The following is a 25,650-nucleotide window of genomic DNA, read 5'->3' on the forward strand; positions in this document are numbered from 1 at the left end:
GCAACACATCTGACAAAAAAACTATCAACAAAACCAAACTTATTCTTCTTATGATGCTTTGCATCACTTGTTTTACATTATAATGCCAAATACAACATGACTGTCGTTGCCTGCAGAGATGGCAGTTTTATGAGCCTAAAGTAAAAATAATACTCAAAGCTCTAAAACAGGAAGTAAAAACAGTTGTTAGATTAATTTATTTTGAAATTACTCTATTGAAACTTTGTTACTCTTATACAACTTGACTAAAACATGATTATTTTTTTCCTAGGCGCTTTTATGAGTGCTTAGTTCGTTTCTGTTCTCTAAGGACTTGGATGGGGAGACTAAGACAAATTCCTCTGTTAATTTATGCTATTACATACATTGAAGGTTAAATACTCATATTATCCCTCACTGTGAAAAATTCCTTAGTTTATAAGCCTCTATACACTTGTTAGAAACAGCTTCCTTCATTAACCTTGCTGCTCTCTGCTTTCCTCTGCCTGCCTCATCCATGAATTCTCTTTGCATTTTTCTGTAATCTTATTACTGCTGAATCCTCTTCTACAGAGGTGCTGCCTGCCTGTTCTGTGCATCCATGGGGCCGTCTCAGGCTGACTTTCAGCAGCTTGAGGAGATTTCTCTCTCCAAGATCCCTCGTTAATCAGTGGAGTGTAAGATTTCTGCAAAAGGTGATTCAGTCAAATAAGGCTTCTGTTATGAGTCGAGTCCAGTCTTGATTCTGTGTACTTACATCAGCTGAGGGGGAAATCTAACGAGGTTGGCCTTATTAGATTGCAGTTGTCTTTGTGAACCTCTGTGGCTCTTTCCCCAGTCACTTCTTGCCCTGCTGTGCGAGTAAGGGACCATGCCACATCAGTCAATGCCAACCTGCTCTTGTTAGAGACCGCCTGTGTCGATCGCATCGTGCAAGGATCAGGCTTTGTTATCCTCATTTTGGACTTCCTTTCCAATATATCAGTTATGAGTCACTATCACTCTCACTTAGATATACAAAGAAGATAAAAACTTGCTTTTTCATTTCCCAGAAGTTAATTTCTGAACTTCCTATGCAGGTGCATTGTTATAAGCAGCCTGATTGAGCAAATCACAGAAGTCTTATTAGATGTCTTGGGATTGATTTAGCAATCTTAAATTGTGTTAGCTTCCAAAATTATGACTACTTTTATGTCACTAATGTTTTATTATGTTGGATTTTGTTTTCATAACTACTGTGATTGGATTCTGCTTCCTATGTAGCATGATATGCTATGAAAATTCTTTCTCTTCGCTGCTGAATCGAAAGTTGTCTAAAAAGAAAACCAACATACCTCCTATGTCAGGTCTCAACTTGTTGTCATATCCTTCCAGCAAGCCATTTAAAATAAGAGTGACATCACTCTCATGGACTTTGGGAGTCAAGACCCAAGTCTTATTTGAAGTGTAATCTTCATAATCATCATCTCCCTTTTGGGTAGAACTGTTAAAGAAATAAAAATAAAGAAATGGAAAGCCTTGAAAAATAGGAATTTGTAGGCAGGCTCTTCAGAGACAATACACACATAATTCAGGTTTTAATAATACTGTACAAAATATTGAAAAATTGCCTGCTTCGTGAAAGGAGATTCCCGGTACAGATGTCATGTACGCAACACTTGAGGTTACAGTTCACTTCAGCAACATTTCATTTTGTACAGTTGAGATCATATTCTGCCTATTCAGAGGAACATCACTGCTCATCACCTTTGACATGACTATTTTTTCTTTCACTGACTCAGGTTATGAAACAATTCTAATTGTCACTTAGCTTATGCAACTCTCCACCAAAATATCACTCAGTATGTGCACAGTGTTGTTGCATTACTTCTCTCTGAGAGAATGATTTGATGCAACACATTACTGACAAGACCAATAATTAGATTCATTCAAACAAACTGTCACACAGCTTTTCCCCACTCTGGTGAACCTGAGCTTATTGTACTTTTGGAAAGTTCAGCACAAATTTTTGCCCATAGTTTTAATTTTCACTTTCGCTAAACAGAATGCAGAGAAGATAAAAAGTCTGTCTACTGTTTTTTTCTGCTACTGAGCTGTACAACAGCAGATCCAGTGTAATTCAACCTACTTGGCACAGGGCAAGTTAGGAATCAGAAAGGTGCAGACCAGCCTTAGTGGATGTTTTGTTTTCTTAAAATCTTTGCCTCCAGTTCTAGAGGAGAACAGTGAAACTACTTTAGAATATGACATCATCAGATATTTTCATTTCAGAATGTCACTGGTAATCAGCTGAAGGGTGCTAGGCAACTGTAAGTTTTTTGCATAATATGCCAGTGTCCTTCTTTCCTGACCTGCTTCTGTGGCAAAGTTTGCATGCTGCTGGATATGAAAAATCTAAATGATGCTACAAATGTCTTAAGCCAGTGAGTGGAGTCTGGATACGAATGGGTCAAAAGCAGAAAATTTAATTATTTCCATTTTTTAACCAGAATCTATTCAGAAGTGAGAAAGAGCACAGTGCAGCTGATGGTCATGAGGGCTGGAACTGGTGCTTAGCACACAAGGCTGAAAGCAAACACGGCCAACCATGGTCGTGGAGGCAACAGTGAAGGGATGACTAGTCCCAGGGTCCGAGTGCACCATTCTGTTAACATAGATTTTTGCTCCGCTGAGGTCTTTCTCGCTCCTCTGTGCAGCGCTGTCCTGCTTATACCTATCCAGAATGTATGTCCCAAGGCTTTCCCATGTTGGGCTCTTGGGAGCTGTAAGCCAACTGCACAAACACAACTCAGCTACTAAAGAGGCTTTAGCCTCTTTCTTCCCATGGGCACAGCCTAACAGGCTACAGGCTGTTAAGAGCTGCAGCACAGCTAAGCCTCTCTCTGGAAGACTCGGCTTTCCAGGAGGTGCCGAGGGTACACTGGAATTTGAAGAAGCCTGAACTGCATACAGGGCTGTAGCGACTAGGAGTGCATAACATGCATGAGAGAGCCAGTCTTGTATTGCGTTTAACTAAGCTAGGAAGCTGCTAGTGAAGCTAGGTTCATCTATGCCTTCGTTACATATACTGAGTACTACCGACTCCAGCCTCCAGGCACCACCTAACCCTCCCTGCACCAGCGATAGGATCTGGGAGCTTCAGCTTCCCAGAGCAAGAATAGGCAACCCAACTTTCTCCCTCTGGCTACATAGGCCTGAACATGTAGTGTTTTACTGGCAATGAAAGTGAAGATTTAATTGGTAATGTGCTACTTTTGCTGGTGCTGACAAACAGGCCAGAATAATTGAATTGATGGGGGAAACGTGTATATTCTGCCGTCTGGAGTTCGAAGATCTAATTGTAATTCAAAGGAACATAATGGAAGCAAGGTTTTCTCTCCTGGAGGAAAGGAAATCCTTCTAAATAAAGTCTTTGCAAACAGAAGGCGCTAGATTACGTGTTTTCAGTCTATACAAAGTGAACAAAAAAACCTAACTTTACCTATAAAAAGTCATACTCCTATTTTATAACTAAACATTTTACTAAACTAAACATTTTATAATTAAACCTCCATTTTCTGAAAAGAACAGATTTCCTGAATGGAAAAGAAAAGGTTATAAAATACATTCTTTCACAAAGGCAACATGTTTTCTATATTAATGTGATGAGAAAGCTTGAATGTCCAAACAGGTGGGTAGTAGGGTCTGGTCTACTGGACAGTGCAAGATTAGAAGGTAAAAGAGTCCATTTGCCTAGGACTTGTCTCAAGTCTAGAATAACCTTATTGAACAGCAGCCCACAGTAACTAAAACTTCCGTTTCCTCTTGGTAATAGTTTGTAGGTGTGAAATAATTATTTGCTCGTCTGCCACTTCAAGCCATTTTGACACTCCAAATCTCAAAAACCGGCAAATGCTTTATGAGATTAGTTTGAGATAGTGGAGAGGGAATACAATCAATATACCCAGGGAAAAAAAGCCAGTGAATTCCACGTTTTATCTGAATTTCAAATGGATCACAAGCTAGCATGGGTGTCCATGTTGTCTAAATGTCTGTGTAAAACTGCATGCTAGCCTGGACAGTCAGAGGTGCAGCTCTGTTTAGACAAGCAGAGCTCTAGTTGTGCAATACCATTAACACTAATGAAACTTATAATGACAAAGCCCTTTTCATCTGTTCAAGATTTTCAGATCAGCCCTTCTGATTATATAGCCTAAATTTTGCAAATGCTTTTAATGCCTAGGACAAACTCAATAAAACCCAGATTACACCCAAATGCATACTGAAATCTGGTTTTATTTTTATGACTGCTAGAAGTTTTCAAATCTACTATACTATAATACTACAGGTATTCAAAGAAGCACATATTTACCTGTTTGCAGATTACAGAATAATTTCTTGACAGTTATTTCTCACACACACACAGAATCTTATTGTTTGAGATATTCCCATTTCTGACATTAATGCCATTGTGAGGTGTCTGCAAGACCACTCTACATAAATCTAGTTTTCCTGTTTGGAAAACAGATGGTTGAAGGGGGTCAAATATAAAACTTGAGACTTTGAGCTGTGGAGTAATTAAAGTTAGAAAGCGTTTTTGCTGGTTATCTGGTCCAATCCCTGCTCGGTTTGCCAACTAAGCCTGCCTGCGAGAGCTTGATTGTAATTACTTACTTACATATACACGTGCGTGTGTATAACCGTTAGCGTGCCTGACATTCAGGGGGACTCTGCCTGTGTCAAATTGCTTCAAATAAATCTTTGCAAAGCAGGTAGAGTACAGAAATTGCTACATGCTAAAAAGCTTTTATTAATTTAGAACAGAAAATGCATTAATTTGGACTACAGGAATATTTATGAAGGGGATGATAGCACAACTTTAAGTCATATTTTTAATTTTTTTTGACCAAATGTGCAAAGATCTCTGAACTGGTGTCTCACTCTGCAATTACACACAAACCTCATTCTGCCAATGATTTTTTACCATGGCAGAGGCTAAAAAGTGTTTTAACTCATCTTTATCATCTTCCTCGCTGTAAAATATACATAGTAATCCTAATTCTGCATTGAAGAAGTTGTTACTTGATTTATAACATTTATATATCTCTTTTGAGCATTTGTTGGGGAGCTGTAACTTTAGCATAAACTGAGATTATGCAAACAAAATATTTGGATTCTTCAGGTCTTTGCTAGTGCACATTGTCCAGAAGTTTTTTGCAGTATCATGCAGGCAGCATTTAATAATTCATAAGGCAAGTGTAACTCACAGGGGCAGAGGTACCTACTGGAGGTAGAACTGTCTTCACTGACAAGCAATAAAGAATTAATGAAAAGATGCCTTATGTCGCTGGCATAGCCTCTTTCACAGAACTCTTAGCAGTAAAGGCATTGTTTCAATACTGGAAATATGTTGAAATAGTAGACTAGTTCAGTCAGTCCTAGGGGATATCTCTGCTGAGAAATCACTGATTTACTAAGAAAATATTTTTTTAATCTTCATTTCTGAGCCTTGTTCAGAAGACAGAGCAAAGCCCATTGGTCAAAGGTTTCATTAATGTGCTGGTATGCTATTCTCTTAGCAGTCCAAAACCTTGGGAGTCCACGTTGCAATTTGGGAATCCATTTATCTTTTTAATAGATTCAGTGTGATTTCTTTTCTTTTTTTGCTTTCATTTCCATGAAAGTAAGATTGATACCTGCATAAAAATAATAATCGCTTTAGTAAAATTTAACAAATATTTATATTAATGCTATTTAGCTGTCTTACATTATTATCCTTTCAAGGCCTTTGTCTTAAATACTTTGGTTCAAAAATCAAAATAAAAGGTGGGTTATCTATTTCAAAACTTCTGTATTTTAGTTATTTGCTCACATAAATTCTGCTTCGTAACATTTGATGATCTCTGCTCTTCCATGACATCTCTCTGTCATAAACATTCTAATGTAATTTCCAGAAGAATAATACGTAGTATATCTTGGAGAAACACTGCCATATGTTGGTGAAGATACACTATACATTATTTAAAATCACAGATAACAGCAATAATTTTTCAGTCTAAATTGAGGAACAGATTGGGCACATCTTATTTCATTAGTGAGCAATAACTCACAAATGTATCCCTTTGAAATAAAGTAAATATTTCCTAATCCACAAGATTGTGATTTTCACTACTTGTTGCAAGTAGTAGAAGGGAATTTTTATTCTTCTCTGACTCAAACACCTACCATGACTGCCCAGTCTGTCAGATGTGAGGTCATATATTTAGGTGGTCAACGTCTCTGTAATTTCAGTGACTTTAAATAAGATATGCCAGTTTGTACCTGTTGTGGCTCTGTCCTTTAACTTTTCTAAATATAGCAAATTAGTTTCAACTGTTTCCAAATGTTCTATTAAGAAACATCACACAAGAGTCATTATCCCTGCTGGAATCTGCCTGCTATTGCATTGGTGTTTACGAGCAGACTCAGAGTAGCCACAGAATGCCTAAAGAAATAGACCTGTAGAAGTGCTGAACAGCCAACAACTAAGAGTTTAACTCTAATGAAAAACTTAAGTTTATTTGTCAAAAAAATCTGACCCATTTCATCTTTCATATCAAGTAGACTATAGAAGCTACAGAGCCTACAGCAAAGATTTAGTAACCTACTTATGCCTATGGTTAAGTCTTCCACTTAAAGCGCCAATGTTTTCTACCTCTCAGCAAGGGACTGAAACAAGGCTTGCTATTTTACCTTACAGAACTGTTTAGTTTAATGAGTAGTCAAGCTAAATTCATTCTCTGATGTGCATAAAAAATTGCCCTAATCTACAGGTCATGCATTATTCATGATGATACAACATTCACTGTGAGGGAAGGACATATTCCAAGTTCCCACTCTGGATACAGAGCTGTATGCAGATGTGACATATGAGCATGTAGAGAATAACATATTTGTAGGAGATTACAGTGTCTGTGGAAATCTCTCTGTATCTATATTCTCTCTTGTTGACTGTCAATCATATTTTAAGTAAAGCTTTCTCAATTCAAATAAAAAATGTTTTTGTGAAGCTGTATGCTGAGTTTTCTGAACACGGAGAGCTGTTCTTGTTTCTGTTCTGTCCGTTTATACTGTTTAAATCCTCACGCTGTGCCCAGGGCCAGGCTCTTGACTTTACCATAGAAATGGTACCTATTTTCTCTTTTGCTACTAAATGTTCATCACAATACTCAGGCTTCACTTTTCTCAGGGTTGTAAGTTATGTAATGTGAAGATTAACCTCGTCCTAAGTAGATTCCCGCAACAGAGATGGAAACTCAGAATAATGCTTTGCTCAGAGAGGAAAAGAGGAGATGCAGTCTGTTATCAGAAGTTTCATAAAAGGAAATGGAGACTTTGTTGAGGTATTTGACCTAAGAAATCACAGTGAAAATGCCTTGTTGTCCTTCTCCCTCCACCCAGTGCTCTGGTGCTGGTAAGACTGCAATTCTGGTGCCTACGATGAAGCTGTATTCCAGAAGAGCCCAAAGTGCTAGCTTCACCGTGTTCCCAGAAAAGCTTGTTTCAGACAAGGAAACCAGGACCCCTACCTGTATTTTGGCCACTTGGCATAGTCATGTAGCAAGGGAGGCCAAAGAAGTTCGTAAGAACTCTACTTAATGATTTGGGCAGGTTGGATTTTTAGGTAGGTCACCTGTAGAAGACTGTCTCCTTGGCAGCTGCTACATTCATTCATTCATTCATTCCATGAACTATTCAAACCATGTGAAGTATTTAAAAACTTGCCATGAAATAATCACTGCTTAAAGCCAAAACAAAGCTAAGGGTTTTTTTGTCATTCCTAAGTCACAGAGGTATGAAGTTTACAACAAAATAATTATTAAAATAATATTGCACTTCTCATAAATAAATTGCGAAAACTGAAACACTCAGTTTGAGTAGGGACTGAACACACAAGTCTCAAAATGGGTATTCGAGACTCAGCAATCACTAGAGTAGCACAGATGAGTACTCCCAGCAGATGGCTTTTCTGTCATCTTTACAGTACATGAGGGCCCTAAACTACCAGCAATCAAACTGTTATTTCTGAAAACTATTCCTGCATTGAGATTTAAAGGCTGGCCATGTTCCTGTGAACATTTACATTGTTTTCCACTGGATGAGATGATGCCTGACAACACAGCACCTAAGTAGCAATGCTGAGGATTTTACAGGACCCCTTCTATACATTGAGCAGCTTACAGTACCCTCACTGGTGCTTGCCAGCTATCTTGTGTAAAGCAGTCCAGTTCTTAAACTTCTTCATAGACTTCTAAAATATTATATGGCAATGATGTTTTTGTACTTATTGCGATAAAACTATCAATCTAACAGTGTGATTTATCTTGCTATCATTCTGTATCTTCCGCAAGATTTGCACTCACATGAGTTACTGCACCTTAATATAGCATAAGTTTTAGCCCTTTGTAGTTATAATTAAAGCATCTATTTTCTATATTTGCAGATTCACCTGAATGTGGCTACAGAAGTGTTTACAAAGAAACGCTGAAAATGAAAAAATTAGCTTTGTTTAAGTTTTGTTTCCTTCCTATATGCTTGTGAAAACTCTTCTCAAAAAAGCCCTTTAAGTGCATTTATTGAAAGCACTACCAATAAAACTTCTGGGTTGTAATGGTTAATGTGTTTTCTAATTTACTGTACTGAAAAATTACAGTAAAATTTTTATATTGCACAACTGGTTGGACCCAAGTTGTGAGCGAGCATAAGGATTATTGTCCCTTTTAAAATAATTCTAGTAGCAACAAAATGAGCTCTTCGTCAGTTGTCACCAGACTTGCCCGAAACAGGGACCAGTCCTGGCAAAGAACAAAAAGCTGAAATGTAGCAGCCGGTCTAGAATCAATTTCTCCAGCAGAGAGTTGGGGCACATTGGTTGAGTAAATTGATAAAGGATTTTCATCTTCAGATCTGTCAGAGCAGAGCAATAAAATTGACCAAAACTGAGTTGCACCACAATATAAAACTTATAGACAGGGAGAGGATATACATGCTACCCCCAGGGAGGACAGCAAAATGCAGCAGGATGAAACAAACTTGTGTAGCCAGTAAGGAGCAGGAGAGATAATTACAGCAACAAGTACACATCATTCATTTTGAACAGCCTGAGCTTGAAGTGCGGCGTTTATACTTATGAGAACTCTGGAGGAGTCAAAGATGTGATCAGATGATTTAGATAAGACTCTGTAACTTAAGATTGACTCTGTAATTTAAGATTGTTATTTCAATTTTTTTTTTAAGCTGGAGTTTTTTTATGAATATGCTTCCTTTCATTTTGTTTACTGGAGGATGTATGATCTGCTCATGTAGATTCTCTCTTTTTACTGCAGTTATGGCAACTCATCTTAGTGGCAAAGAAAAACACTGGATAGAAACAAACAGAAAAGGGAGCAATAGGTTCAGATATTCTTCTTCATTAGCTTGAGTTGATCTACTTTGTTTGGAATTATCTGGCTATATCTAATTGTAAAAGGTTAACCTTGGAATTACATGAAACTTAGAAGGGTTTTCTTCAGTTTACTTTCCACTTCTCTCCCCCCCACCCCCATTTCTTCTCTCTTTTTTTTTCATTTACTTTAAAACTATTCTCTGCATCTTTGCATGTGAAATGTAAGGCACTTGGAGCATGATTTTTGCCTGTTGTTATTACTCGGCTCCGATTTCCGCTATAGCTGGGAAAGCTCAAGAGGAGTTAAGTTAATGGCCATTACTGTAATGTAATCCGACTAGGTCTGTTTTAGTGCCAGCTCTCTTCATTTTCCCTGGCTGTGTTTTATTGTATGTAATTGTCATCTGTTACTATTATATGTAATTTCTCTTCCCCAATAAGGTACACTGCTTTTAGAAAAGATTGCTTTAAAATTTCACTATAAATTAACAAGAGGAGCAAAAAGCTTAATTCTGTTCTCAGTGTGTGAGACTAGGAAAACATGGATGCCCTCCAGCCATCTATTTAAACAACATTATCTCAAAACCCCCAATCCTGTTGCTCAATTAAATTTGAAAAATGAAAGCATAAAGTTTCTTGTTCTGTAATACCCTGTGAGGTACTCTTATCCATGTCTTTTCAGAGTACTTGCACAATATTTTTCTATGTTTTGTCAGCATGGTAATTTCTCCCAGAAGGAAGTCACTTCTGGAATCAATCATTCATAATATAGTCATCTTCATATCGCTATTTGTCAATGTTTAAAAACAAACACATGAGGTGCTAGAAACGTCAGCAGTTTTGCTTATTGAGTAACCCTGAGCATTTTTTTTGAGATTTGGAATACCTTTTTTTCATCTATGGATGTGAGCTTTAAATTCAAGTTAAACAGAATAACTCATTAGAATTAAATCTGTCAGGGAACGTTTTCATTCTTGTCAGTACAGAGCAAAACATTATGGTGCGGTGTTCACAGCTGTGCTGGGAGTTGGGAACTTTGAATGTTTACCCCACTTAAAGAATTAGTGACCTGCTTGCTATGATAAGCCAAGTTATATCATCTCTGCATGTAACTGTAGAACATTTTTATAACATAAATAGGTGTATAAATGTGCCTTATTATTTGAGTCTAGTGAAGACCAGGCATGGGGATAAGCCATCTCATTATGAAAGAAGAAACAAGCACTAGCTATGCCTTAGGAAATGACGTTGCATTGCTGGAAATCACAATTTCATCACACTTATCAGCAACATTATATCAACTTCAGTAAACCAAGCGGGTTAGATAAGCCCTGAATGATTAGGGAACCAGTCAAAAAAAATTTAAATTAGTATGAATGTGTTCTGAGTATATTCTTAATTCTTGCTTCTTTTGGACCATGGAAGTATCAATACTAAAATGTTTATTATATAGAAATGTGTCTTGAAGAAAGAGCTGAATGAACAGAAAATAGTTGCTTTGATACACATCTTTAATTAACTCATCAAGAATCTATCTCATTCACAAACTGAGTGTAAGCAAATGGTGAAAATGAAACTGTTTTTTGTTGGGGTTTCTTAAACAATGCTTATGATTTAATTTCATTTTTAATGCATTGTAACCAATAGTAACCCACGTGTTCCCACATAATCCAACTTATATCATGCAAGACGCTGTTTGCATTCATGCTCATAAAACAGACTGTGTGGGGGTGGCTGTGGAATTTAGTTCTGATATTGGGGTAGATGTGTGATACATTAGGAATGTAAGTGACAAGCTAATGTCTCTATGTCAGCTGAGTAGGAAAATTGTCAACAAGTATGCCTGAATTCCCCCTATAGAATTTATTTATTTTGATGAAATGGCCTGTGTTGGTGTTTTAGTGGAATTCTGATGGACTTCCCTTGGTGATTGGTGTTATCGGGATGGCTTCATGTCAGGATCTCCTTAATTCTGTGGGCCATGTTAACAGCGTAGCCCCTGGATAAGGATTGTTGGCACCTCCGGTGTAAAGTGCACCCAGACAGGGTTACTCAATGGCAATGTCACCCCATGCCTGTACCCCTCTGTGCTCCATTCTGTATCCACTTCTCAGGTCCTCCGCTGTTGCACTAGGCTTGTATTTCTCCACACTACGTAACTGTATAAACAACTTGTTCTTCTTAGCGTCACTGCTTGTTACTCTTGTCTGTATAGAACTATGATTGTACCGTACAGAAAGTCAAACGAATTAGTCATAGATGCCTGGTCGATTGGAGGAATTGCTGTGGCAGCTAAACAGAGTAAAACAAAGCTGTGGGCAGGTCAAGAAAAGTTCAGACCCAGGAGGCCTGACAAGGCTCTGTCCTGAGGCCTTGCAAGCTCAACGCAAAGACTATGGCCTGTCCTTAGGAATGGTGATGCTGGATTGCAGGGCTACACGTTGCAACTACCAAATGTTCCTTCCAAGGTAAATATTGATGCAAAGCTTCTACTTCTTCCTTTTGTATTTATGCCCCACTATGACAAATGCTTTGGAACACAATTCCAAAAAGAAATGTTGGGCTACAAAAAAAAGGTCTAAAACATGTACTTTGGATAACTGCTCCGCAGGAAGAAAACCTCACTGTTAAGTATCTTCAGCTTTTTATGCCAAAACGTCAAAATCTTTTACTGAAAAGAGAGAAATAGTTTTAATGGTTCTAACCAGTAAATAATATGGGGGCTCAGCAGCTTTATTTTAATGAGAAGAACTATGTATGGGTTCAGTCAGTGTCTCATTTCTCTATTTTTGGCCTTTTTATCAGTCTCCAGTATGTAAAGTTTAAGGCAAATATCATGCAAATTCTACCTAGCTCTGAAATTTTTGACATTTGAGTGGGCTAGGCATAATGATCGCTGTAAAGCCTATCTTCCCATCCCTTATATTTAAATGTGACTATTAAGGCTAGTCAAAACACCAGGAAAATAGGAGCAATTTCTACTTCACACACATAAAAACATATATCTACCAGACTTTTCTTTTCCTCCACAAATATTGTGGCATACTTTTTTTGACTATCTCTAATCTATATAGTAGAGTTTTAGTTTATAAATTGTCATTGTTCTGATAATGATCAGAGAAGTAATGATCAGGAAATAAACTTAAAGAGAAAGCTACTAGAAAGTAAATTTATAAATAGATGTTATTCATGGGTAGAGAAAGATGGATGCCTCATAACTGAAAAAAGGGCAAGATCCAGACCAACAACTGAGCACAAACAGAAGGTACAGTTTGATTAATGTGTGGAACTGCTTACAAGGGTCAGAAATAGCAGTAGCTGTAACCATAAAAGTAGTCCAAAAACATTACTTTGAAAAACTGCATTGGGAACCCAATTGTATAAGGTACAACTATTACCAATTTATTTCTGAAATTCCTGGAGAGGAGAAACCACATTAGGGTTGAGGAGATGTAGGCTCATGTACATAGAGTTTCAAAATATGTTTGGCAATGGAATAACACAGAGTGCAGAAGATACTACAGAGAATGGTACAAAATACAGAGAGATGCACAGAGGTGAAAATGTTTCCTTTAGTTTGAAAGATTATATAAGAGGATTTTTTTTTCTCCTTGTCTTCACTGCAGCTCTATACTGTGGCTAAGTGTGCTGCAGAGACAATTTCAGATGTAACCCAAAACTTCCATATATTCAGGCCACTCTGTCCAGATCTCCAGCAGGTTTTCTTGGGCTTTTCTCAGAGCTCTGTGGAGCATCTAGTATAGCACAACAGCAGTAACTTTAAAGGTGAATTGATACAAGACTGCGTAGTGAGAGGCAGCTGCTACCATCTGACATTACTAGGTCATCTTGAACTAGTCCATCCCCAGCTGTGGAGGCTCCGTTTAAGAGCACCGCCTACACGTGATCCATGAAGATATTTAGGGTAGCTGCACAAACTATCGTGACAGTTAAGAATAAGCTAACTGGCAAAATGCAGATGGTTTCAGACCCTGTTTCTGTGGGTACAGAGAAGGCACTATGATGCTTCAGAGATTTTGCTGTTCCTTTGTGGATCTTATCCAAACTGTATAATCAGGAACTTTTTAAAAACAGCAAGAACCTTTTCATGACTCAAACAGATGCAGATGGGACCGTCAGGTGAGGATGGAGATCTGAAAACCTGGAGGTTGGGCAAACCCCTGAAAGTAATGGAACATGGGTAGAAGGTATGGAAGGATAAAGATGTTTTACTAATCATAGCATATCTCCCACATGGATAAATTCATCATCAGTTTCCCTTGCTGCAGCTCCAGCAGCTTTTTATGAGCTACAGACTTACACAGAGTAACTGGCAGGATATTGGTGAGAAGAAATTCCACTGGAAGCCACTGAAGCAAAACTTCTACATGATATTTACCCTCCTGAATCCCTGAGGAATTTGGCAAATATACCTCAAATAATTTTTTAAATAAAGAACGGGTGATATTGCAAGCCCTACAGTTTTTCAGGAGACATTAACAGTGAAATAATTTAGAAGAGAAGACTTAGCTGGAACACACTTGCTGACAATGTTGGCATTTCTAGCTTATATCTGTTGGATTTTCCAGGATTATGGTTTTCATACACCAACTGTTCAGTATTCTGATCCTGGTGCAGAAAACCATGTTGGTAAACATTTAAACACAAGTGAAAGTGCTTTCTTGGATGAAGGCTTAAATGCTTAAAACCCTGTAGAATTGAACACCACTTTAGCTACTTCAGCCAGTTTCCCAAGGTGTCATCACAGATGTAATGTCTCAATTAAAGAAATATATTCTCAACGTGTTGTTTGGAATTCTTGCAGGTAAACTAAAAATGTACTATTTATGAGTGGAGAAAATTTGACTAGTAAGCTCATGGGGTTTTTTTTTTCATTAAATCCTTTCATTACTATTTCATTTAAGAGCTCAAGACATTGAATATGCAGCTAAAAATTGAACATAAAAAACATTTCTCATTTTTCAATCTGAATGTATACTGCACTGAATTTAATCACCTCTGCTGCTTGTTTTCTATAGAGAGTTTAAAAGAGAGAGTTCTTTGGGGACCGTAACAGAAGAATTGATTTTGCAGATATAGTATGTTTTCTCGTCTTTTTTAATCCCTTAACAAATGGTATAATTAAAGCTGGGAACAATTTTCTTTTCTAATACACTGCAAGAGCCTTCATATACTCAGAACTTTTTCAAAGTTACTGTGTAAGCTAAAAAGATTGGATTCTGGCCAAAGATTAATTTTATTTCAAAGCTTAAAATAGTATCTACTAAAATCCATCTGTAAGGCTAAAATTAGCCATATTCCCTTCTACAATCAAATCTATATAGGGTTTGTTTTCACACATATAATCCCCAGATAACTCAATAGTAAATTTTGGAACTCATTGTAGAAATAATCCTTATTAAGAAATATACCCAGAGTAAAAGTGATTGGATGTTAAGTGGTTAAAGTCTATTAAGAGGGTATAAAAGTGGTTAAAAGTGGTTGGATATTAATAGCAAATAATTTGGAATTGCTTAATTTAATTTCTAAGAAATGAACTCTCTCTAGAGGTAGTGGTGGCATGTTGTGAGAGGAAAGAAACACTGTCCTCACATGGCTGAAACAGATCTTAGTTTTACAACCTTTTCTCGTCAAGGAGGCAGAGTTGTGGATCTGTATCAAAATAACCAGTGGCAGAGAAGAATATTTTCATGCTGCTTATCATTGCCTCTTAGGTACGTTGTTCAGAGCCTCATTAGTTATGCTGGACTTGGAAGTTAAGGATTTGGCCCTAAAGTTTTGTGGCGACTTTAATCTCATGTGCTGCATTAGAGCTTTATCAAGGTTTTAAGATATTTTAAGTGCATGCTTTAAGTCTTTAAAGCAGCTTAGTGAGGTTTTTTAGCATTTGCTTTAGAAACCATGGAAATAAAATGAAAACAGACATTATTAATGTCATATTATTTGTCGTTGCCCCAAAGACAAACAGTTCATCGTTCTGAATCCTTGCACTGGTTTTCTCTTTGAAGTAATAGCAGGCTTCTTGTCACTATGTTAAAAAAACATTGTCTAATTCCAGTTTTGATAATTCACTTGCTTATCTCCTTCAGTTCTGCCTCCTGTAACTGTACAGCATTTCTGGGCACATGGTTAAAGTCCTTACTTTTTGTTTTAAGTAACTCTAAAAGCTATCAGAGATCATCTGTAGAAGGTCAGACTGATTGTAATTTTAATTATATATCAATTATTTAGTGGTATTCTTCATTCATTGATGTCTGTGTGCTTGTTTGCCTTTGGTGTGATATCTGTTTGGGCAATGGTTTTGCAACTGTTTTGAAGATGTTGGCTGCTACCACAAATAAGCATGAGCTAATGATCTGCATATAGAATAATATTGTTGATTTGGGGTGAGGGTCTGGTGATTGCTTTTCTGTACACGGAGACAGTTTGGATGCCTGAATTTTGGAAGCATGGCTCTTAGGCCTGTAATAGTAGAAACCAGAGACATTGTTTGGGATAGTAGAAGGGGAAAGGTGTTCTCAGACTCCTCGATGGACTGCTCTCGCTTGCTTGTGTCTGTATCTGCTGTACATCTGACTGAAGCCTAGTGTCAATCTGCGATGTGGAGTCTTTTGTTACCTCATCAGCCTTTGGAGAGCAAAAGCACAGTACATCCTATGCTGCCCTTTCATAGGATACACACAAAAATGGCCAAGATATAGCTGATCTCTTTCTCTGACCATCATAAACATAATTCCTTCTGGTTTGCTGACACGTCTCCAGCTTCATCAACCACATGCATTGATTAGCAGTTCCCAGGAGAGCATTATAACTTAATAATATATTGAATAATACATTGATTAGTTCAGTAAGGCTTTCTAGCATTATCTCATTAATATTATTTGTTCTTAATTGTTCTCTTTCTCATTCTTCCTCCATCTATCTCTTTTTCTCTCTCTTGAAAAATAATCCAAGGGAATCAAATGAAAGTGGAATTCAGTTCAGCAGAAAATCCTCAATCTGTCACAGCAGGCGGATTTCTGTTTAGATCTGAAGATATCTTACTACAGATTAACAAAAGCTTCATATGACCAGAACATGCTATTTGTGTTACACAATATAACATTGAATCACTGTTGAAGGAAAACATTCATTTTCTCATATCATCCACTGTTTTCCAGGGAATTCTTTCAGAAGTTGATTTTGGGTATGCATGAGATCCTCTTTAAGATGCATTTCTTGTCAACGTATAGAACCATAGGTATTCTGTAGAACACAGACATTCAAAAAGCTTAGTATGATAAATAGCTCAGAAAAATTCTAGCTTTTCATCTCCAGAGTTGACACCAAAGTCCAAGATGACATGCGGTAAAATATACAATTTTATACATGATTACCTGCATCATTTAGAAAGAACTAAAGCAAGCATAAAAGTTAGATATCTTCCTCTTTTTCCATTCCTTCCAAATGTTTGTTATTATCTTTTGGGTTTTTTTAATAGTTTTTTCCCCCATACATTGATTTTATTCTGGTAATTATGCGTATATGTTCATTTAGGTTTTGTAAAAATACTGTTCCTTTAATGATTTACCGACTGTCTGTGAACAGATGAAAGTTCTGTCTTGTAACAGTAATATTTAGTTTCATATACAATGGCCAGATTTCACAGCTCGGCCTACACATTTTGTTGTTCTTTACCAAATATGTGTGAAAATGTCCTTCCACTAAATCTGAAAAAATAGAACTGATCCTGTAGATAAGAAAATCTGACTTACATATTAGTTATTTTCTTCCTTAATGATAATAATTTGTTGCATTGAGATTCTTGTATAATTTGCTGAAGTTCTAATACCTGCAATCACTTTGCAGTAACCATAATGTAGTAATTACTCTGGGTTACATCAGCTATATATTGTGCCATGTATTTTGTATCTGGCAGATGCCAGTAGCAAAAGCTAAAAGCAAAAGACCAGGCAAGAATATGATCATCTTTTCTTAGTAAAATTTCTCTGTTTCTAGAAATAGGTAGTTAGAGATTTCCTATAATGAAATGTTACCACTGAGTTTAATGGACTTTGAAGTATTTTTCCTCTTTTTCAATCTGGATAAATCTTTGGACTCTGCATTACCTCACTGATTAGAAAGAAAACCATTTTCATGAGTTTTCAGGCAGCCAATGATAATTTCATTAGGTGCTCTATGCCCTTTATATAAGAGAAAACAAGTGATGCTTCTGTAGTCCACTTTTTCCATGTTGCTTAGGACATCCCATGAAAAGCATTATGCAGCTGAGGTAGTCATTTACATGAGAAGGTGTTTGCTACATTTCTCTTCTGCTTATGCAGTCACTGGTGGTTTACAGCAGCATTAAAACCTCCTTTTTTTTGACAGTAGTTGTGTTAAAAATATTACCCAGTTATATAAATAAGAGGATATCACCGTGTGTCAGACTGATTATCTAATATTCAGTCTGACAAGACTCGCATTTTAATTTCCTGTCACAACTATACAAATACCCTAGAATCGCACTAGATGTAATCCTCGCTGTTCTCTCAATAGCTTTCTTCAACCTACCACCTTCGCCCCTCTTTTACCTCACTTTCTCCCAGCCAGTTGGCAGGTGCTGGGACTTGTGAAAGCATGTACCCACTATCTCCTTCTTCCCACTCTTTTTTTTCATATGGATGTTTTTTTGTACATTTCTCACATTGAAGGAGATGGTTACACATTCTGATATAAATGAATTTCTAACCACTTCATGTGACAAGTTTTAAAGCAAGTAATATTATTTTCTTGTTTCTAAAGATAAAATTAAAATGTTGTTGTATCCACCTTCTGGCTTAGAGCAAAGCTGAGTTTCCTTTTAATTGGAAGAATCAAACAAGCTGGTTACTGCTGGACATCACAAGTAGAAAACTGGACCCAATTCAAACAATAGCGAAGTGCAGTACTTCCTGCACCAGAGCTCTTCTGAGCCAGGAGCTCACCTCAACAAAATGCCTGTAAACACGATACAGCTCCATAGGTGTACACAGTAGGTGAATTCAGACTTTCATGATATGCCTTTTGTTAGCCTCACGACAATTTGGGCCACAACTCAGTATCAATAGGAAGCATGCAACGAATGTTAAATTTTAATTTATCAGAAATCGCCCATCATATTGAATCTGAAGTCTGACAAGACAGGCACATATAGAATGGTCAATTTATGCTGTTCCTTTCTCATATCTCCTTCAACTAAATAGCTGTTCACCCTGTTTTTTGTGCTTTGGCTATATTCACTAGGAGTGATAGTAGTTCTGAATTTCATTAGTGCTCAACAAGTTTCTGCTTAGTCTCATTCTATGAAATAGGCTTTTCCTTACCTAATAATAATTATAGTAACCTGATTGTGGTGATGAACTTTTTTCTACAATTTATGGTCCTTTTCTGGTGCTTTCTGCAGTCTTGCTATTCATAATACAATGAATGTATCTTGTTCTATATAAACAGCCTCCGCCTCTGAGCTCAGAAGCATATGTTTAATTCCAGTGAAGTTATCTGGACATCTATTTCTATCATAAGTTGCCATACCTTTTCTAAAAAGAAAGAAGGAAACTTCTTTCTCTCTCTCTTTTACTGCCACCAAGTCACCAAGTTCTTGTTCAGAACTTTCATTCACTGGAAACAAGCTCTATTCTTGAATGAGAAACTCCTTTATGTCCAGAGGGCTGGGACAAGACCTATGTGCCATTTAAGATCAGTTTACACTAGAGTCTGTGGGCTGAAGTGCAGTGTAAAGTCTAAGCTGATCAACTAGACAGAATAAAAAAGAAGAAATGAAAAAAAAAGTGTTCAGCAGTACTGTAAATCCATTGGCTGGAATGCAGGCTGAGATCTTTGTGCAAAAAGTAAAAGAGTTTTAAGTGTAAGAAACACTTCTTGAAGATTCTTACTGAGTTATAATTTAACTTTGGGTTAATTCCTAGTTCTTAATTATGAATACATAACTACTTGTAAGAATTTATTCTGTATAGGTCCTGGCTTTCCCTCAGCAACAAACTGTCTTCTGTGGGTCAGGAATTACTGAGAGGGTAAAACTAGGCCTGTCATGTGAGGAGATTCCTAAAATTGCTGAGATTTTCATCATTAGGTATAGTATAGAGTGTTGATTTCTTAGTAGGCATAACTGGGAAAATGAACAATCAAACCTTATTATCTGTGTTAAAGGGAATTTATATTACAGCAAACATCCATTAAAAAGTACAACACTGTATAGGCTAAGAAACATCAAAATTAAAAAAAAATCCTTCAGTTCTATCATCCCTTTGTCAATCATTTTTTTATGTGTATTTAATAACCTTGAATTCATATTAAAGAAGCCCTCAGCTAGTGTTGTATTCTTCACTGCCATTCTCACATAATCTACTTTATCTGCATAGGACTCTGAGTAGGACTGCAGGTACAATAGTTTGCAAAGCAGCAGTTCAGACTGTACCAGTGAAGCAGAGAACCACAGTACATGCTAGTTATTCTGCCAAGTGTTTAAAAAAAAGATCAGATGTTCACCCCAATAGAATCTTTGTATCGAGGATGATATAGAACTTTTATAGCTGGAGTGGCTGAACACAATAAGAGAAAGGCTACAGGATACTGAACTAGCTTCAATCGAGCTACGGCATCTCCACGTTGCAGGACAGGGCCAGTCAGAGGTATTGATCTTAAAACTGCTTTGGAGCTTATTTGAACGTACCTCTATGAGGTACTGTACTTGTCAGTACAGATATACTCTAAGCAGGCATAAGAGAGAGAAGATGAAGAAAAATCAACCTTCCTGTAAGCACATGCATCTGTTATTGCTCACCTCTGTCTAATGCTTTAGCCTTATCTAATCCTTTGATAATTTGTGCTTTCAATTCACAATTCAGTTCATTGGAGAGAGTGGTGGTTATTACTTAAGTACATACAAATTTAATTGTACTGGGACTGGGATTTGGAATAAGTTTCCTTTGACCAGATGTTTTCTTCTTTTCCCTTCATCTGTTTACTCCTATCATACTCTTCTTCCCTTCTAAATTTTTGTGCAGCTGTTACAGAAATTCTTGACACATAGCAACAGAGCAAATGTAGCATAAAGAGGAAAACAATGCGACCACAATCCAAATCAACAAGATTTTTTTCCAGATCAGCACTAATCAAGAACAATTTAAACTTAAGGCCCAAAAGCATTATTTGACTGGCCACGAAAAAGGCGTATAATATGAATCATATGCGAAAGACTACATTAAAAGAGTAGATTCGTTTCCTAAGTGATGTAGTTAGTCTATAGGGTTTTTATTACCAGGTTCGCCTTTTCAGATTCTCAAGGATTAAGACTTTCTGAAAGACTTTCCAGCAGCATTTTACGTATTCATTAGAGTATTTTGGAATACATGCATTTTGGCCCATGTGTTATGGATAGGAGTTATAGTCATAGACTTATAGAATCATTAAGGCTGGAAAAGATCTCTAAGATCATCAAGTCTAAACGTCAGCCCAACACCACCATGGTGGCCTACTAGACCATGTCCCAAAGCGCTACATCTGCGTATTTTTTTAACACCTCCAGGGAAAGTGACTCCATCACTTCCCTGGGCAGCCTGTTCAATGCTTCACCAAGCTTTTGGTAAAGACCTTTTTTATAATATCCAATTTAAACATCCCCTGACAAGTAAACCAACTTTTAAGTAAATTTCTATTAAAGCAGAAGTTAGTTAAAGGGCTTAAACAACATGTCCAGGTCATTATAAATGCAAGTAGGGAAACAGTGGTTTTAGTCTTTGCCCTATCAAATTATTAATAATGAGGTAGTAAGAGTTTTATTTGATAGTTCAAGTCTACTTTAGATCAGTGGGTGTAGTAGTATTGCTAATACAATAATAGTTGTTCCAAATTAATATCTAAGCATTATAGCTGATGGCAGTCAGGAATGCAGTGTGGCTATTGAAATACTCCAAGGCAGTGTCACTCTTCTTGCTACCCCTGAATTGTTCAAGTAGAATGCAAGTCCTGTGTCCATACAGCCTCTGCTCTGCTGAAACAAACAGTTTTATAGTATCATAGACAAAGATAAAGTCATCATTTAACAGCGTCTGGATTCACCTCTTTTGCCACGACACTTCTTAAAGCAGGGACTGTTCCTTGCTAGTTGAGAAATTGTCTCTTGCAGAGCAACATGTTATTCCAGTAATGCTCCAAGTGACTTCAATGGGACTTTGACATAATATTCGTTCTATACACTGTGAAACTATTGGAAGCCAGTGTATGAATAACTACAGATGCAGGATTAATACCAAACTGATGCTAGCAACCGTTACAGTAATTATAAATGACTGTTCAGCTTGGGGATATTCATGCCTCTTTTAATCATTGCTATTTTATCACTTGTCACACCGACCAACAACACTAGCTGACACAGCTAGTGTTTTGCAAGAACAAAAGCATTTTATTTACTCCCAAGTTCAGAAACTTACTGCTAAAAATATGTATATTCACATTGATTGATTGATTTATTCTTTTTTATGATCAGTCTTGACAGTTCTAGCTATCTAGCTGCAGCATAGATACACTGGCGCGACACTACTTGGTCACTAACAAGTGAAAAAGTAATTACTATCCAGCATTTGATATCAGCACATTACTTTGTGCTGTGTTCATGTGATTTTTTCTGACAATTTGTTAAATCTAAGGCTATGCAAAGATCACTACTATAATCTATATGTAAATAGTATGCAGAGTGCAGCTTTAAATCTGTATTTGAAACATTGCTGGTGAGTGAGCTCTATTATATGCAACATGTTAATTACCTATTATACGTTCAGTAAGTGTAATCACATAATTAGTTCCAAGTAAACCCAATATTGAGGTGTGCAAAGCTTAAACTATTTTATTTACATTTTGAATTATTTCTAAACCCAGAGATTTGATGCACAGTTTTCAAAAATGTTAAGTTCAGTTTGACTTATTCTCACTGAAACACAGTTTCAGTCAATATGACGGACTGGTCTGAGTGATAAGATGATAGGGAAAATTTATGCAAGAGGTTTGCAGTACAGGTATGAAAGTCAAGAAACAAATTGGAAGAAAACTTTAGTGTGCACAATTGTAAGGATGTGCTCCGTAGATGTAATAAAACTAATACATAAAATTATTGTACAGGTAAAATACTGTAATATGATGTTTGTTTTGAATTCATTCATATCATAGTTTGCTGCAGTCAATGCCAGAATTTTAGTTACTTCCATTAATGCCTGATTTCCTCTTCTTTCTCTAATCTTTTAAATATCAACAATTGTGCAACAATTAATTTCTCTATACAGTAATATTTTGTATTAACAGGGGAAAAACTTCGGCACAATATTAGTAATTGATTCTTGTGTGTTCAATGACTTTGATCAGACTCTAAAAATACTTAAACTTTTGTGTGTATTCTGATGACAACTCATAATTCACATGCATAACATGGTGGACATATATATTGGCCTTTAAGAATTTCAGTGTCCAAGACAAGCAACTCATAATATTCCCCTTCTTCTGAAGCGTTTGATGAGTTTTTAACAAAGAATAACACTCATCCTTATTATAAATAAATGGTATCCAAGTTCAACTTTTGTAACTCTGTCTTAGTCCATGAGTTTCCAAAACTAATAACGTTTCTTCCACAATAGGTGGAGAAAAGTGTTTTGATTATTAGAATTAAAATCATATCTGCATGCTGATTCATTTAAAATATTTTCATAAAGCACTAAAGAAAATTTTCTCCTTTACTTGTAGCTTTTTAATATTCTTCTCTGCCTTTTATTTATTCTTTAAATTTATGAGGTCAGGGAGGTGTCAGAGGAAACCATCTTGGTTATCAGATGGCTGTGAACAGAAAGCCAAAACTTTTGTTGAGCTAAAACTTTAATTTGCATTCTGAAGAGTTTATTTTAAAGCTTATGAAATAATTTTGGCAGAATTCCTCTCAGGCTATGTTATTCTGAAAGATGAGTGAAAAGAAGGAAGTGTGTAAAATAAATATCTGGGTTTATTTTAGTGGAAGTTTTATGTCAAAATAATCTGGGAATTTGTGCTCATTAAATCCTTTAAAAGCTTATTTTCCATTGCTGTACTTAGAGAGTAATCATAAGTGATTCGGTAAGAATCAGATATACCTTACACCTAAAAAAGTGTCCTTCATGGTAGACTCACCAAGTTTTTTTTCAGTTTCTATTCCATTTTCAACCATTTTAAGCTTCTTTTTACAGGAATTCTTCACAAAGCCCTTTTTGTGTGCGTGTGAATAAAGTTACTCTAAATCCCAGCAACTTTTAATTTCCCTGGCCAATAATTTTGGCCTTTTAATTTGCTTAGAACTAAAATCCTACCACTGCAGCTACAAAGTCTGGTTTCTCTTAAATGAGCCAACAAAAAAGCAAACAGAGAGAACCCACTTTTTAGTATGGCAGCATCCAGATAAAAGGAGGGGAGAGGAAAGAGGGCAAACCTGAATGAGGAGCTAGTATGAATACAGCATTAATAGTAGAAGACAGAGTGAGCACTAACTTCTCTGCTATATCAACAGGAACCCGGCTTGTGCGGTGTGAGAAGCCCATTCCTGCTCGAAAGGCCAGGTGCTTTGCAATGCAGTGCTGCTTTCTCACCTAACCTGTTAAGTGCACGGTCCACACATTTCTGCAAGAATATCTGATAACAGAGTGGTGCTTGGCACTGCAGCGATCCTCACGCTGCCCTCCACTTTCCACTTATCCATGCAGGAACTCCTCTGCTTTTAGGATTTTTCCTTCTTCCCATTCGAGGACACAATACCCGTACGCGGCACGCGCAGGCTGTCTTCAGACAGCGCGTGTGGCGGTGTGGGGAGGGAAATGCCATTGTAAACATTCATCCCGCAGGATCAGGGATACTGCTACATTCTATTTCTCGTTCCATCAGCATGAAATAATTCCAGTGACTGGGAGATGCCGGCAATCCCTCCCTGCCCGCCTGGGAGGATGCTCGGAGATCCGCATCCCTGTCCTTGGTCCTACATCCCTGCACTGGCTCCTTCCCGAGGGAAGAAGCGCGCGGTGCTTCCCAGCCCGCAGCCCAGGCACAGCCATGATGGGGCTGCTTAGGGGAAAACAAGCACCAATGCACTGATATTCTGCCCACAAAGCACAGCTGTATTGTAACTCCGCTGCACTGTAGCAAACAATAATTCAGAGATAAAAGGCTTCATTAATATGCCATCCGATTCCATGTAACACCCGGCGTGTACGACCATCACACACACACCCGCTGCTCACCCTCCCAGCCCGTTTCAGAGCAACAATGATTGTACGAGAAATAAAACATTGTAAAATCTCAGCTGCTAGCGGATAGATGAACGTAATGCCACTATCCGAACCTTCAAGCATTCTCAACGCAGCTCTGCAAATTTGCAAACAGATTCTTCACCCCCAGCCCTCCCTCCCCCCACCCCCCCAAACAGAATCAGAAAGCACATCTTACCACTGGATGAGAGAGAGGAACAGAAGTGCCCACACCATCATTTTGAGAGAAAATGCAGGTTTCAAGAATGCAGTGCTCCCCAGGCTTGTTGGATTTGGAGGAATCATCTCTTTTTCTCCCCCCCACCCCCCCTTAGTTTTTTTCCCCTTTCCTCTTGCTTGCAGATGGATCCGTCCCCTTCTTTAATTTTTTTTCGTAGTGGTTTTCCCCCCCTCCCTATGAGGTCCCGTCAGTGGGATGATACATTGCGCCCAGCTGCGGGAATTAATATGCAGAGGGACAGAAATTAGATCTGCACAAGCCCTTTGCAGATATAATCAGAAAACGTCAGCTCAGGCAGCAGGCAGCAGCTTCCAAATCTAGGGGAATAATATAATTGGGAGAAAAGAAAAAAAAAGCAAAACCATAGACGCTCACAGAATAAAAACAATCAAGGAAAGAAGAAACACATATACATGCAGACATTTACAGAGCCTCTCACATACATGCAACAAAATCCAATAAAACAATAGAAACAGTAGCTGAGAGGGAAGATAAAAAAACCCAAACCAAACCAAAACAAAGAATAAAGCAATGGAGCTTCTGCCTGAATGCAGATTAACTCTGAGGTCAAAGTGGAAATGATGCACTCTGCTGCAGCACAGATTAACACATGCGTGGTGTCAGCCCGGGTGCTTTTTAACCTTTGATTACACATATGCAAGCGGCCTGGATTTTCATTTTAGAGGCGAGAAGGATTTGGCAGGCATAAAAAAGGA

General features: G+C 37.5%; 1 protein-coding gene across 2 annotated transcripts in view; it reads right to left on the reverse strand.

Moving 5' to 3' along the window:
• Positions 1-25,022, reverse strand: part of GABRG2 (gamma-aminobutyric acid type A receptor subunit gamma2) — a 65,307-nt gene extending 40,285 nt beyond the window's left edge. For both annotated transcript variants that reach the window (XM_054079859.1, XM_009565048.2), the window contains exons 1-2: positions 24,893-25,022; positions 1,314-1,462 (exon numbers count right to left, since the gene is read on the reverse strand). In XM_054079859.1, the coding sequence (XP_053935834.1) occupies positions 1,314-1,462; positions 24,893-24,999 (256 nt within the window). In that variant the 5' untranslated portion in view covers positions 25,000-25,022. The remainder of the gene's footprint in view (positions 1-1,313; positions 1,463-24,892) is intronic.
• Positions 25,023-25,650: the final 628 nt, after the last annotated feature.

Source organism: Cuculus canorus, chromosome 14 (assembly GCF_017976375.1).
Source record: "Cuculus canorus isolate bCucCan1 chromosome 14, bCucCan1.pri, whole genome shotgun sequence".
In the NCBI taxonomy this organism is placed as follows: Eukaryota; Metazoa; Chordata; class Aves; order Cuculiformes; family Cuculidae; genus Cuculus; species Cuculus canorus.